Here is a 15,180-nt window from a genome sequence, read left to right as displayed (position 1 = left end):
AATGACGATCTACTGTAAAATTGTCAGTGTTTTTCCGGAAAAACTATGCTGATCCCGTTCAGGCAAAAGTCCTTTTCCAGAAAAACTGTTCCGGAAAAGGGCCAGTGTAGACAGCACAGTATTCTTTTCCGCAAAAATGACGATCGCGAAAATGACGATCGGGGCTTTTTTCCGGAAAAGCGTGTCTACATTGGCCACGGACGCTTTTCCGGAAAAAGTGCTTTTACTGGAAAAGCATCCTGCCAATGTAGACGCGCTTTTTCCGGAAATACTTATAACGGAAAACTGTTCCGTTTTAAGCATTTCTGGAAAAGGGTGCCAGTGTAGATGTAGCCTTCCACAGTCTCAAATAATTAAAAGTAGTTCCCCACAGAGAAGCAGACTCTCAGCCAAAGGTCTTTATAATATGTATTTTGAATATGAATATAAAAATTAGAAGCCCAAATTCAGTTTTCAGATATGTGGCCCAAGACCTCATTGCAACCACTGGAATTTGCATGCATATATGTCCCAGGGCAGAAATCTGGCCCAGAGACATTGCTCTAGCTGCCTTTATTTTGAACATGAAAAACAAGGATGTCTACAGTATCTTTCCCCTCTGAATAGTCTTTAGTGCTGGAATCTAATCCCAAGTGCACAGCACATATATGCATACCTATATATTTATAAATGTGTTTGTCATTATGGAATACAAGGTCTAGCAAAGCTTATGTAAGCATACAAGAACTCAAGAAGACAGTACTACCCACCCTTACAAAAATGCTATTCGAGTATATTTAGAAATTTTAAAAAATAATTCTCCTGCTTCGCTTTTCCTTTTCTTTTCTCTTCCTTCATTGGTCTATACTGAGTTCTGCTTAGATTGCTAATAGGGAAAGCAATGCCACAGTAGTGAGTCTTGCTTCAGACATCAAAACTGGCGAGAGCTAGCATCACTGCTATGGAAGAGAGTTCATGCTGCTCAGATGGTCCAGTACCTGCTCTGATAAGTCTTACTCTTGCTGCAGTCTCAGTATCCGTATGACACCTACCACCATAGTAACACCAGGGCTCCACTGTTCATAGAATCATAAGGGTGGAAGAGACCTCAGGAGGTCATCGAGTCCATCCCCTTGCTAAAAGCAGGAACAATCCCAACTACATCATCCCAGTCAGGACTTTAAATCCTCTAGGGATGAAGATTCTACCACTTCCCCACGCAACCCACTGCAGTGCTTCACCACCCTCCTAGTCAAATGTTTTTTCCTAATATCCAACCTAGACCTCCCCCACTGCAACTTGAGACCATCGCTCCTCATTCTGTCATCTGTCACCACTGAGAACAGACTCTCTCCATCCTCTCTAGACACCCCCCCCACATCCCAACTTTCAGGTAGTTGAAGTTAGTATCAAATCCCCTGCCCCCCACTCTTCTCTTCTATAGACTAAATAAGCCAAGTCCCTCAGCCTCTCCTGTTGAGTACTGTGGCTGTTTGCAGTCTTCAGGAGCTAAGTGATCCTTGAAACAGCAGTGGCCAAGTCCGTATTGGGCCTTCAAGGTCAGGAATCAAATTATAGATTGTGGCCAGTATTGGACAGCGAGTCAAAAGAGAAAGGCGTACACCAGTTGATGTGCTCAGGAGATTGCTTTTGGCCTGCTGTTCAAAAGGTTTCTTTTCCCCACCATCGTGCCTGGACTTAGTCAGGCAGCCATGCCAGACCACTGTCAGATCAATTTTGCTGAAAGAAGCAGTGACCATCTCTGTCAGCAGAGGGTCTACCAGTCTCCTTACTGCTTTTCACCAGGCATGAAGAACTGGCACAGAATTGCAGATGGTGGCATTAAACTTTGTTTAATGCCTCAAGCGACACCCAGTTGTGTGACTGGATAAATCCTGTGAAACACAGCAGGGAGCTTAATGTCTGTTGCTTCTCCTATGACTCTTGGGATCTATATTTGTATGTAACAACAGAATTGTATGTCTGTAGAGTTGCATGGTAACAGCCTAGAACATTTGCATTTTAGCCCCTTCAAAAACATTTCCTATCATTCATTAAATATAATACAAAAGCTTTTCACAGCAATGGCTCAAAAACTTTAGGCCAGACAGAGTCCTGGGATATGATAGAGGTCTATAAAAGCATGAGTCATGTGGAGAGAGTGAATAAAGAAAAGTTTTTCATTAGTTCCCATAACATGAGGACTAGAGGACACCAAATGAAATGAATGGGTAGCAGGTTTAAAACTAATATGCGAAAGTTCTTCTTCACACAGCACATAGCCAACCTGTGGAACTCCTTGCCCCAGGAGGCTGCGAAGGCTAGAACTATAACAAAGTTTAAAGAGAAGTTAGATAAATTCATAGAGGTTGGGCCCATGGAGTGCTATTAGCCATGGGGTAGGAACGGTGTCCCTGGCCTCTGTTTGTGGAAGGCTGGAGATGGATGGCACGAGACAAATCGCTTGGTCATTGTCTTCGGTCCATCCCCTCCGGGATACCTAGTGCTGGCCACTGTCGGCAGACAGGCTACTGGGCTAGATGGACCTTTGGTCTGACCCAGTACGGCCGTTCTTATGTTCTAAGCTCAGGTCGGGGGTCTCATTGGACCAACTTGATTTTCATGCAAACCTGCTCCTGGGTTCACATGTGGCCTTTGGTGGCCAGGCTGGCAGCTATCCTGCCCAAGATGGCCGCATTCCTGTGCCTAGTGCAGAGATCGTGGACATTGGAGGCCTCCCCCCAAACCTCGATGAGGTCCACGATCTCTGCACTAGACCAGGCGGGCGCCCGCCTCTTACGACCCAGGGCAAGATCCTGTGAGCGGCCAGTATGGTCCTGGGAAGAGGCGGAGGGTTGGGTGGCAGCAGGTGGCTGGCTCATGCCATGCCAGATGCAGAGTCTGCTGGCTGGGTGCTGGCAGGCTTGCAACTGGCACGAGCACTGTAGCCAGACTGTGCCCCTTTAAGGGATCCGGGGCCGGGAAGGGGGCAGAAAAGTTTCCCCGGTTGGGCCCAGAGTGGCCACCAGGGCAAGCTGGGAAGGTCTAGCCTCCAACTAGTTTGAATTAAGTGGCTACACAGCCCTTAATTCGAACTACTTAATTCGAACTAGGCGTTAGTCCTCGTAGAATGAGGTTTACCTAGTTCGAATTAAGTGCTTCGCTAGTTCGAATTAAGTTCGAACTAGCGGTTTGCATGTATAGACGCTATGAAAGTTAATTCGAACTAACGGCTATTAGTTTGAATTAACTTTATAGTGTAGATATACCCTCACAGACAGAAAGCTGTTGCTTGCCATTTCAGCCAGACTGACCATTCCCTCAATGACCTTAAAACATGCATATTACTTCAAAGAGACTTTAACTCCAGACTTCAATGAGAAGCTTCAGAATTGTCATTCATGCTTAAATTTGACATTTTATGTATGGGTCTAAACAAAGACTCTAATTATCTCACCTATTACAAAGATAGCTTCCCCTATTATCACCCCTATGTCATTACCTCACAGACACTAACCTTCCCCCCTCACCCACACTCTTCTAAAATTTGATTTGTCAATTTCATGTGTGTTCATTTTTTTGTTTGTATCCCTTTGGTATATATGGCTGTGCCAATTTTCTTCTACAAATTGATCTGAGGAAGTGGGTCCGGCCCACGAAAGCTCATCACCTAATAAACCATCTTGTTAGTCTTTAAAGTGCTACATAGTTCTGTCCTTTGCTGCTGATTGACCAGGGCTGTTGCTGCCTTTGTCTCTATCTGCTGTAGTCCTCCAGCAGGACCCTGTTGCAGCAGTTGAGACTGGCTAGATTTGTAACCTGTTCTATTGGCTCCCAGACTGTGGATTGAATAGCATCTTCATTGATTGGTTATTGTGCACAGCTCAATTCTTTATACTAGGGATGTGACGGTTTAACTGGTTAAGCTGTAAGCCTCACCCTTAACAGGTGAGACGTACTGGTTACAGTTAACCTGTGGAGACTGGAGACTGGAGCTCCACAGGGCCCGCCACTGGTGGAAGGCACTCCAGCCCAGACAGAGCAGCCCTGGTCTGCAGTAGGCCCTAACCAGGCGTGCCACAGGGCAGGGGCGCTCCTACCCGGCAGGAGCAGTCCTGGTCCAGGGGGGGAGAAGGGGGCACTCCAGCTCAGCCACAGCGCGTGGGGTGGTCGTTTAAGCGGTTAACATTTAACCAGTTAACTAATGAAATGAGATTTTACAACTCTACTTTAGACAAAGAAAGGGGATTTGTGACAAACAGAGTTTAAGCCATACACAGGTCTTATGTCCTGCACACAGGGTGCCTTAAAACAGTAAAGGGACTAACATTTTATGACCTAACAGGTTCAATTGCCAGGTGCCAGATGCACTGATTACGAATAAAGTTATAGCCTGTTAGCTTTTCACTACAGACTATGTGTTGTGCCTTTGTAAAATACAGGAATATCTTGAAAAACCAGCTTTTATTAAAGCTATTTATAACCGCTCTAATGCAGTGCCAAATGCTTGTTTTGTACATAAGCATACACACACACCGTATACATTCACTTTGAGACCACAGTTTCTGTTCAATTTAATTACGTTACCTACCAGCTTTAAATAGCCATATTCAATTAGCAGCTGAGCCTCTATCATTTGAACCTAACAGGAAATAATTAAATATAAGCAGTCCTTGCTTTGATTACTTTCCCTCGGCCACACCCATGGTAAAGTGAGGCTGCTAATTGAGGGTGGTTTCTGAATGAACATACATGTTATGATCTATTTATAGTTACTGCATAAATGTATATTTCTGTGCTGTAACCAGTGCTTAAAGTAGATCTAAATAGGAGAGGAAGCTCACCAGTTTTGATAGCGGTCATCAAAGGTCTTGATGTTGTGTGGTAATAAGGTGTTGTGTCATCATCTTGTGGTGATGAGATGCAAGCACAGAGGGAGAGATTAAGAAGCGTTTATCTAATTTAGCTACCTGTGTTTGAGAACATGCCCATCACCAGGCAGTCTGTTTCCTCCAGGGAAAAAGAGAAGGAATTTATCTGAGAGCAGTTTATGTCCCCAAGCAACAGGTCTGCTGTGAAGCAAGCCAAAGTATGTGTCTGCATGTGGGTACATGCATTCACGCAGTTTACTGTTCCGACCTAGTGTTACTATTTAGATTGACCAGGGTGAAGAACCTATGCTGATGTTAGAAGGAATAAAAATAGCAGGTCCTGGAGGTTTTTTAAGACAGAAAAGTTGGAAATGCATTATATCAGATAAGACACTGCACCGAATGTATGTATCATCTCCATTGGTCATCGCATGTGGATGGGAGGAGAAACCAGCAGGGGAACAGAATTCTCTTTGGAACACGTAGCCTTATTACTGTGCACAGCTCAGTTCTTTAGACAAGGAAAGAGAATTGGTGAGTGTGTAAGGCTGAAGCTACATACACTATGCACATAGGGAGCTACATTATGCACATAGGGAGCTTTAAACCCGTAAAGGCGCTGTGACTCCTAGCTACCAACAGCAACTGCTGATGTGCCACCCAATCACAGGAAGCCCAGAAAGGTACCTGGCCTACCTACTGCGCCCTTTTCTGATCATCTACCTGAGCAGTTAACACCTCTTCAACAAAGGAGTTCTCCTGATGACATCTCCTTCTGTAATCACAGGAAGGATGGAAGGTGCTGTGTCAGGAGAGCCAGCAGCCTTGCAGAGCCCCTGGGCAAGGTGTGTGTGTGGGAGGGGGAGGGGCTTCGGACTACCAGAGGGAGTGGAGCAGCCTGTCCTCAGCATCACCCTCTTCCCACAGACCTTTGTGCTGCCCCCAGCTGTGCTGTGCAGTGCTCCTGCAGTGATATAAAGGGCCTGTCCGGGGACCCTCAGCCCTTTCGAACCATCAGGCCCTAGGGCAGTTGCCTTCTTTGCCCCCTCTTGTCAGCAGACCTATGCTGTGTAACTGCAACTTGAGATGCTTACTCTCAGCATCTGTATACATAAAAAAGAATGAAAGCTCTAGGTGGCTGGTCATGCAAACAGCAGGAGTAAAGAAAAAAAGAGCAATGAACTGTAGGGCCCAGAGTTTAAAGATACATAGCCATTGCTGCACTTAGCACTGCAACACCTTCATGATTTAGGAGCCTGAATTTTATTGTCAAAAGCGATTCAGGAGCATCAACTGTCAATAGGATTTATGCTCCTGAAGAGGCAAATTTGCTACAGATTGGAGACCAGCCTTGCTTCAGGCTCCATCTCCCCTAGGTGCATGCACAGTGTCACAGTGCTGAGAAAATGTGCCCACACACGTCCAAGTGGTGCCCTTGCAAATATCTGTGGAAGTTGTTACACAGGATTATAGAAATGAATTGTGCCCTAGTGGAAAGCGCAGTCATCTCTGGTGGGACAAACTCCAAGGCTTTGTAACATGCTACAGTGCATCCTGAAACCCCTTCAGACAGTCGCTGGATGGAAATCGAACATCCTTTCACTCTTTCTGAGGAGACAAAGCCTGGGAAAAGAGGTTAGTCCTCATAGGATAAAAGGCTAGAGCTCCTCTCCTACCCACAATATGTGAAGAACGGTTTCCTCCCACGAGGCATGAAGTTTTGTATAGGAAACAGGTAACTGAACATCTTTTTTTTATGTGGAAGTCTAATGAACCTTAGGTAAGAAACAAGAATGGGGGCATATGCTTTATAATATGCTTTGCAGCAGTAAGGTGTGTAAATACTGGAAAACCCTGGACTGGTGGGAAAAAATTGTAACAGCAGCTAGAGGACCTTACTGGAGCTCGGAAATATGCTCTTGGTTTTTAAAGTTAGCCAACGATCAAACATGTATGTGTTGAGAGACTCAGAAGAAGAGAGTAGGAATGTTAAATTTCATGTAATTGACTAGTCGAATAGTCGTTGCATTTTGCATCGACTATTCTATTAGTCGATAGGGTGTGTCCACCTTTGAAGTGTACGCTTTGAAGGGCTACACTTCAAAGGCAGATGCGCTGCGTTAAGCCTGGGGTCAGCTGGGGACTCCCCTGCTAACCCTGGGCTCCATGCGGCGCTGCCCGTTTGAAACGCTGCAGGGAGCCCAGCATCAGGCTCCCTGTGGCGTTTCAAAGCTGCAGCACTGCATGGAGCCCGGGGTCAGTGGAGGGGTCCCCAGCTGATCCCACTCTTCACGCAGTGTTGCCACTTTGAAATGCCACATGCAGTGTGGGGATACCTCAGCTGGCCCCAGGCTGCATGCGGCGTTTCAGGACCCAGCTTTATGCGGCGCTGCCACTTTAAGTACGCCCTCCTCCTCCTCCTCCCACCTTGCAGCCTCTAATAGAGGCAGCAAGTTGGGGGAAGGGACTAGTCGACTAGCCTGTCGACTATCCGATAAGTATTTGCTTATCGGATAGACGACTAGTTGTTCACATCTCTAGGGGATAGGGGATGCTCTATGCACCAAGATTTGAAATGCTTCCACTTTTGCAGGTAAATTTTCAGTGGTGGGTTTCTGACTAAAACATACTCCTGATAACCCAAATAGTGTGGGGGTGACCGAATGCACCTCTACAGTCATACCTTATAGACTCCTGTAATAGTCCCTGTACACAATATGCCTTCTGAGGTATCATTTAAAAACTGGTAACTCGCTGATCAATGGTGAAATGTTTGTAATAACATTATATGCAAAGTCATAAACATAACTTAAAATTAGATCTGATACGTGTTTACCAGACAAGGCTGAGTAAATCAGTTTATCAAAGACAAAGGAGAAGCTGACATCTCTAGCCAGGTGTCATCAAAACTGATGGGCAAAAACCTGTGAAGTGGCCATTCATTGGCAAAAAAAGGGGGGGGGGGCAGGAATAATCAGATTTATCAAACAGCAGCACGGAACCTCTCCCACCTTGAGTCTCCATGACTTCACAGCAGGAAAGGAGATTTATCTAGGGGTAGGCCTCAGGAAAATGCATTTCAAAGGAGGACTGAACTGTAAAGTGAGGGGCAAAAACACCCCACAGTATCTCTCCCTGTCTTCCTCTCTCTCACCTAAGACAATGAAAGAAACAACCTTTGAACTTTGAGAGCAGATCCTGACCTGAGAATTTGGTCAGTAATATTCTTGGGAACATATAGTACGGATTTCACCATTACCAATTCTAGTTTGTTAAGTCTGAGCACTAGAAAGCATTTTATCTTTATTTCTTTTGTAACCATTTCTGACTTTAATGCCTGGAACTTGTACTCACTTAAAATGCCTTAGTAGTTAAATGCACTGGTTTTTTTTATGTAATCAAAACAAACTGAATGTTGTATTTCAACTGAATGGCATGAGTAACTCCATTTAAAGTAACAAGTTGTACATTGATCCCATTACAGGAGTAACAGACCTAAAATATCCAGACTGTCCAGGAGAGGGCTGGCCAGTGCAGAATATATATTTTGGGGGGAAATTTAGAACTGAATTCAGTCAGCTTATCAGATAAAATGTGCACATGTCTATGTGGTGGGAGATGTCCTTGTTTCAGAGTTTTATTGAATCTGTGCATAGCAACGGGGATGTTGCTCCTCCTTGTCAATTTATATGGTAAACAGACACTCTATAGACAGTCATTAATCTGACTCTTCGATGTTGTGTAGGCAAACTGTTCTGAGTTTAAGGATGCTGATTGGAGCAAAACTCTTGGGGAGTCCATTTACCTTGAACCACGCAGTACTGAAGGTGGGCACCCTAACCTAACATGGAGACACATGGTGGGTGATCTCTGTGGGACGTCAGAGCAAGAACGGACCTCCCACATAGAGCTTGGAGAGTCTCTCAACCAGTGGAGAGAGTTGAGGACTCTGGGTATGTCTACACTACCCCGCTAGTTCGAACTAGCGGGGTAATGTATGCATACCGAACTTGCTAATGAAGCCAGGGATTTGAATTTCCCGGGCTTCATTAGCATAAAGCCGGCGCCGCCATTTTTAAAAGCCGGCTAGTGCGAACCCCGTGCCGCGCGGCTACACGCGGCACGGGCTAGATAGTTCGAACTACGTAACCATTCCGAACTATCTGTACTCCTCGTGGAACGGGGAACGTGGAATGGCTACATAGTTCGAACTATCTAGCCCGTGCCGCGTGTAGCCGCGCGGCACGGGGTTCGCACTAGCCGGCTTTTAAAAATGGCGGCGCCGGCTTTATGCTAATGAAGCCCGGGAAATTCAAATCCCGGGCTTCATTAGCAAGTTCGGTATGCATACATTACCCCGCTACTTCGAACTAGCGGGGTAGTGTAGACATACCCTCTCTGAGGAACAAACAACTTATGTTTATTGGGATTGTATCCTGATTTGAATCAGGCTTGAACACACCAAATATCCAGTCTTGCATTAAGTGTCACAAATATACCAGCTGCCATATGCCCCAAAAGTTGAAGGCCTTGCTTTGGTTTGAGGGCTCTGATGTTGTGTAGAAATGAGATTGACTTTGTGGGGAATCTCTACTGGAGGCAGATATGCTCTGGCAATTGCAGAGTCCAGAGTGGCTCCAATGAAGTCTATGTGTAAACAGGTGTCAAAGTAGGCTTTTCTGCACTGAGCGGAAGGCCCAGAGAGCAAAAGAAGGGCAGGATCTTGTTGGATTCCTAGAGGCAGGAGTGACACTTGAAGAATGAGTCATCCAGCTAGGGGAGGATGACTATTGTCATTTGTCGGAAATCGGCAGTGGTGACCAAGAGGCTTTTTGTGAAAACTTGCTGCCTGAGAAGCCAAAAGGTAAGACCCCAGTGCTGGCAATGGTTGTTGCCCACAATGAATCATAAAACTCACTTGTGAGCTGGAAATAGGCATCTTGGAAGTTGAGTGCAACAAAATTCCTCTGGAGTTGAAGGTACAGTTGCTGCAAGCTGAGGAATAGCTCTTGCAGCGGAGTGGGTCCAGGTATTTGAGCAGTATTTGAACAGTCAATCTGGACCAGGACTCTGAACCCTTGCCTGGTACTTAGAGGTTTTTGTCAGCCCTCTTGCAGGTAGGCTGGATGGTTGCTAGAGTTTGCCATATTGCATAGGCCAGTAACAATGGAGCTTCGTTGATAGACAAGGCATCTATCCTTGAGTAGCGATATGTAAATGAGTGGCTGCTGAGGTTCCTATATCTCCTCCAAGGGGATCTGCAGGGCCTCTGCTATACTCTTCACTAACTCTTGGAAAGTTCTGAAGTCATGTGAATAGAATGGTGGAAGGGGCATATCCACCCTATCTGGTGAGGAGGATTTAACCAAAGGAAATGACTCTGTTTCTGACCTTAACTCTTGTCTCCCAGGAAGGTCTGCTGGGTAGAGGGTCCCCTGGGTACCAGAGGCTGTTGTCCCTGGAGATTCCTATTGTGTGACAGCAGTCTATACAGCTGATCACTACAAGGGGCCTGTCACAATGTGCTCTATTCACTACTTGAGGTGCCTCCCTCTGGATGCTCTTAGGAATAGCTCTTTTCAGGTCCAAGGCCCACTTCTGCTGCTCATGGTGCACCCTGCTGTTGCTGCTGTCTCCTACTGTGCTACTCAGGGTGCTTTGCCTTCATGGGTAGGCCCACCAGCCTGGTCACTATAATCCTCTTCTTCTAGGGTATCAAAGTCTTTCCTTAGTCTCAATCACTGCCCCAATGGTGCCACTCCCCCCGGGGAACCCAGGCCAACCCTCTAATTCCAGATTCCAGCTTGGGAACCCTCTAATCAGAAGCTAAGGTCTGCACCATCTTGAATCTTGCTGTCTTTTCCCTGACACTTTTTTTACTCCTTCTGGCTTCCCCCACCCCTAGTTTGCCAGCCCAAATTCCCTCCTCCCATGGAGTTGTGTAGACTAAATTCTATACCCCTACATATATCTCCCTTCTCAAAGGGAGTGCCTTCAGACTACTTCCTGCAGCCCCTTTCTGCTATCCGCTCCCTGGCCTTATAGAAGTCCTGCCTTTTCCTGTGTAAATTAGCTTACTGTAATTAGGGCTTCCCCTCAGCCTAATGATCCCCCAGCTTTCAGCCTAATAAGTTAATTGCCCCCTCTGACCTACATTAACCCCTTCAGGGTGAGAATGGAGAACACATCATATCACTGGGCCCAAGGATTCACAAAGCTCATTATGGTGAGGTTATGCCAGAATTGATGGGACAACCACCAACTGGCTCATGAGTCCTCATCCTTGGAGAGGAAGGAAGCTGGAATGGGAAGATGGTGGCGTTTTGGATGGCAATGTCTGAGTCTGAGACGATATCATCCCGGCTTTCAGTGGAGGAGCTTAGGGATTCAGAACGAGAGGAAGCCTAGGCGAGGCCCGCTGCACCATTATGTCAGTCTCCATGCAAACAAAAGTAGTATCCCCTCCAGAAAGCACAATTATGTGCTAGAAATTAAAATAAGAAACAGCAATGTAAATAAAACAAATACTAATAAATAAAAGAAGAAAACAAGCAAGCTGGATCAAAGCTAGCAAGCAAACGCTGTAACACTCTGACTCAAGCTGCAAGCAGTTGAGAAGGAACTGGAGCAGTGGAAGGTCAACCTCTGCCTATATACTCTGGACAAGAACATGGGGATGTGTCAGACACAGGTGCAGACTCATGGGCATTGCTGATGAAAAATCTCCAATCAACAATACACGCGCGCACACACGCACGCACACATGCACCTAGTATGAAGCACCCATTGGCACAATTGAGAACAAAGCCTTTTCCCCACACAGCAGTACGAACTTGACTTCATCAGGTACACAGTACATATTGGCTTTATAGTTCTGTTTCCACATGCTGAGTGCAGAAAGGAGTTCCATAGCAGTTCTGGTTAAAAAGAACCCGGCGGTAGGATGCCCCTTTATCCAATACAATGTCTGACATTTCTGTTTCCCAGCTGGAATGCAATAAAGACAACTGCAAATGGGAAAAACTTACAAAACAAACAAACATACCCCCCCCCCCACACACACACAACCACATTATTGTGAAGGAATTAAAACTAAAACTGAAATCTCTTTGCTGTCTACAAATACCATTCCCCAGGAATTCACTTACTTTTTGACATCCAGTGAGCCATTCTCCTTGTTTTCCATGTCAACTGACAGCATGGAGAAAGTAGAGGTTTCTTTAACTTCAGCAACTAACAAATAACCAGAGAAAAAAAAAGCTGTGTTTAATTAACAGTGAATTCGAAAGAGCAATACAAGGAAACAGCAATGAGTGTTCTGCACACCACCACCTTCTCTTTACTTTAGAGAGAAAAATGCAGCCTGGGCCTTGCTTCTCTCTTCAGAAAAGAAGAGAAACTGGCAACATCTTGTAAACTAGGTAAAGCTGATGATCAAACTCCAGAGGTGCTGTCTGCTCTACAGACAAGGACTAAACATTTGATTTAACCCTTTTCCCATGTGCTTTCTAATACGTGTGTATAGGGTTTTCTGTGCCCCCAATATTCTAACATCTCACAAATGTGGTATTTTTCCTCACAACATCCCTGTGAGGGAGGGAGTATTGGCATCCCATTTTACAGATTGGAAACTTTGGTATAAATGAACTAGGCGATTTACCCAAGGTTATACAGGAGATTTGTGGCAGAACCAGGAGTTGAATCCATGTCTGTTGAGGCCTATTTCTGTGCCTTAGCCACACGACTTATCCTTCCTGAGCTAGTGAAAGCGTCTCCAGTAGATGAAATGAGTGCAGGGGAGAGAAGTTGAGGCCCATAGTTAGAATGAAATTGAAGAAAAAACGATTTTTTCTCCCTTCTCTCCCTCCCCCACCCCTCCATCTGTGTGCGGGGATATTTTCCCAGTACACATTTTTGCACCACCATCATGTACATGGGTAGAAGTGCAGAGGTGACTCAAGACTCCCCTCTCATCAGCAAGTGATTCCTGTATCACGGAGCTCTGTGTAACTAACTAAATATTCAAGATATTCTTGCAGTGGCATTAATGGATGCCTATGACATGTCACAGAGCCCTCTGAAGGAGAAAAGAATGGGAAATCACATCTATGTAAAGTTTATAAAAATCTAGGATATCAACTAACATTTAAAAAGCACCTTGTGAAAAACCATTATCATATTTAGTATATAATTAATAGGATGCAGAACACCAAATACAACTATAAGAAACTAATCAAAAAGATGATTCTTTCTGCACTGTAGAGCAGATAATTTAATACATTTCTTCCAAATCACTTCTCATTTCATCTAAGGAGATTACTGCAAAATGACAAGTGAAACAATTATACTATTCGCGAAATGTTCTCCCTGACACAGTGAAACAAGATTAAAAGAAGAAATAAAGCTGCAGGTGTGTGGCATTTTCATTTCCAGCACACACACACAGACAAAAACTTGCAGTTTTTAATTGCTGAGATCATCTATTGAGAGTTGCTTTCCTTTTCCCTCCCCTCAATGTACAAGGAAAGATTTTGGAAACTGAGTTACACACATTCACCATTTTATAAGCATCTCAGAAATCATTCACTAGGCAACATTACACCACATTGTCATTTTTCTAAGAAAAAAGTAAAAAAGAAAAACCTACCTACAAGCAACTAAAACAAATCATTTTTACAAGCTTATCAAGAACAGCAAAAGAACCCCCAAGGATTTCTTTCATAAAGTAGGCTGGCAAAGGAATTCAATAAGGAGGTACAGTTTGACACAGTGAAATAAGATCAAGCTGGCTCAGCGCCAGCATGACGTTAGGAACCACATACAAGCTGCACCAACAGCCTTCTGTTTCATGGCTGACTTTTTAAAGGTACAGTGTTCTTCCTGCTCACTTTAGCTAAATCCCTTCAGCATAACTATTTAATCCTATAAATCACGTCTCCTGCTGCAGACTCCACTTAACAACTGCCTTGTAAAGAGCCATAACTCTTTTGAAATTAATGAATCTTTTCCCCCTACCTTTTTTCATCAAAGAACTGCTTTCTCACAACTGCTTACTCTGTTAAATATTCATGAGTGGTTTCCAACTAACTTAACCTGAGTGAAAATAGAGAGAGAATACATTTCAGATGTTTCAGGAACAAATATGCTTCTGAGGTGCTCTCTAACAGTATTTTCCTTTGGAAGAAATCACGGAGGGGCTAGTTTTAGCAATTTTTTTTCAGGAAAGAATTCCTGCAAAGACCAGAAAAATCTACTCATGTATCATTATAAAGGGGAGTAATACACTTAACACTCAACATAAGATTTGTGATTTGCTTCTTGGGACCTCCACACTGTACACTTTTCCCACCCACCCCCTACTACTAAAGGGAATGTATTTAGTAACAGTATATTGGAGCAACTTTGCTCAAACTGTAAAGAAGTTGATCCAAGGATACTTGTATGGACAGTGGAAAAAATTAGGGCTGAATTAATAAATGAATTCATTTAATAACACAAGTGACAGAATACTCTAGCCATAAGCATACACCCTGAAATCGAGTGCCGCCTAATTTCTTTTGAAATCTGTGCACTTCTGGTTGAGCATGAAAAACAAAGAAGTTTGAATGGAAGTGCACAGACTGTTGGAAAGATTCTACAATTGCACCACTGAAATGACTAGACAAAGACAAAAGATGAAAGAAGAAACTCAGGGGAATAGATTCCTCCAGCCTTCCTCACAGTCGATTCATATCTTATTTCACAAATTGATTTACTGATGTCAATTGGAATATTTATAGAGTAAAATACTTCTCACTGTGATTACAAGTAGGGATGTAATAGTGTAGTTCAGTGTTTCCCAAATGGTGTTCCGCGGAACCCAGGGGTTCCTCGAAGTGAACATAAGGGTTCCACGAGAAAATTCCATTACAATAACATTTTATGATTTAAAAAATAATATTCTGTACACATTAAATGTGACTTTTGTTTTTAACTATGTGCAATTAAACTAATTGTAGATCTCATGATCTTGTTTAGCATTTGTTTATTATTATCCTTACTTATTTGTGGTCTACTTTTTCAGCTCCATAGCTAAGACTGTTATTAGGGGTTCCGCAAAATTATTTTGAGTTTAAAAAGGTTCCGTGCCCAAATAAAACTGGGAAACACCGGTTTAGTTGATTACCCAATAAGCAGAAGCATATAGGTTAATGCTATAGACTACATGCATTTCCCTTCCTAACCCCGCCAGTAAATTTTTTAGCAGGCTGGCCAGCAGCCCTCCTCAGTCCTGGACCTACTCCCGCTGTGGCTCTGCATTAACATATATTAGGAGCCGGGCGGCAGCTTG

The 15,180-nt window shown here is 44.2% G+C and overlaps 1 protein-coding gene across 3 annotated transcripts in view; it reads right to left on the bottom strand.

Moving 5' to 3' along the window:
• SAMD13 (sterile alpha motif domain containing 13) overlaps positions 1 to 15,180 on the bottom strand; it is a 34,159-nt gene that overhangs the window by 16,208 nt on the left and 2,771 nt on the right. The window contains exons 2-3 of one of the 3 annotated variants that reach the window (XM_006120290.4): positions 13,866 to 13,943; positions 11,999 to 12,083 (exon numbers count right to left, since the gene is read on the bottom strand). In XM_006120290.4, coding sequence (XP_006120352.1) covers positions 11,999 to 12,083; positions 13,866 to 13,875 — 95 coding nt within the window. In that variant the 5' untranslated portion in view covers positions 13,876 to 13,943. Of the gene's footprint in view, positions 1 to 11,998; positions 12,084 to 13,497; positions 13,762 to 13,865; positions 13,944 to 15,180 lie in introns of those variants that run through there. The other 2 variants (XM_006120292.5, XM_089780484.1) reach the window with 2 other exon arrangements.

This window comes from Pelodiscus sinensis, chromosome 9 (assembly GCF_052426305.1).
Source record: "Pelodiscus sinensis isolate ZL-2025 chromosome 9, ASM5242630v1, whole genome shotgun sequence".
NCBI lineage: Eukaryota > Metazoa > Chordata > Testudines > Trionychidae > Pelodiscus > Pelodiscus sinensis.
Note: the sequence above shows the minus strand (reverse complement) of the source record. Positions and strands in the feature narration are given on the sequence as shown.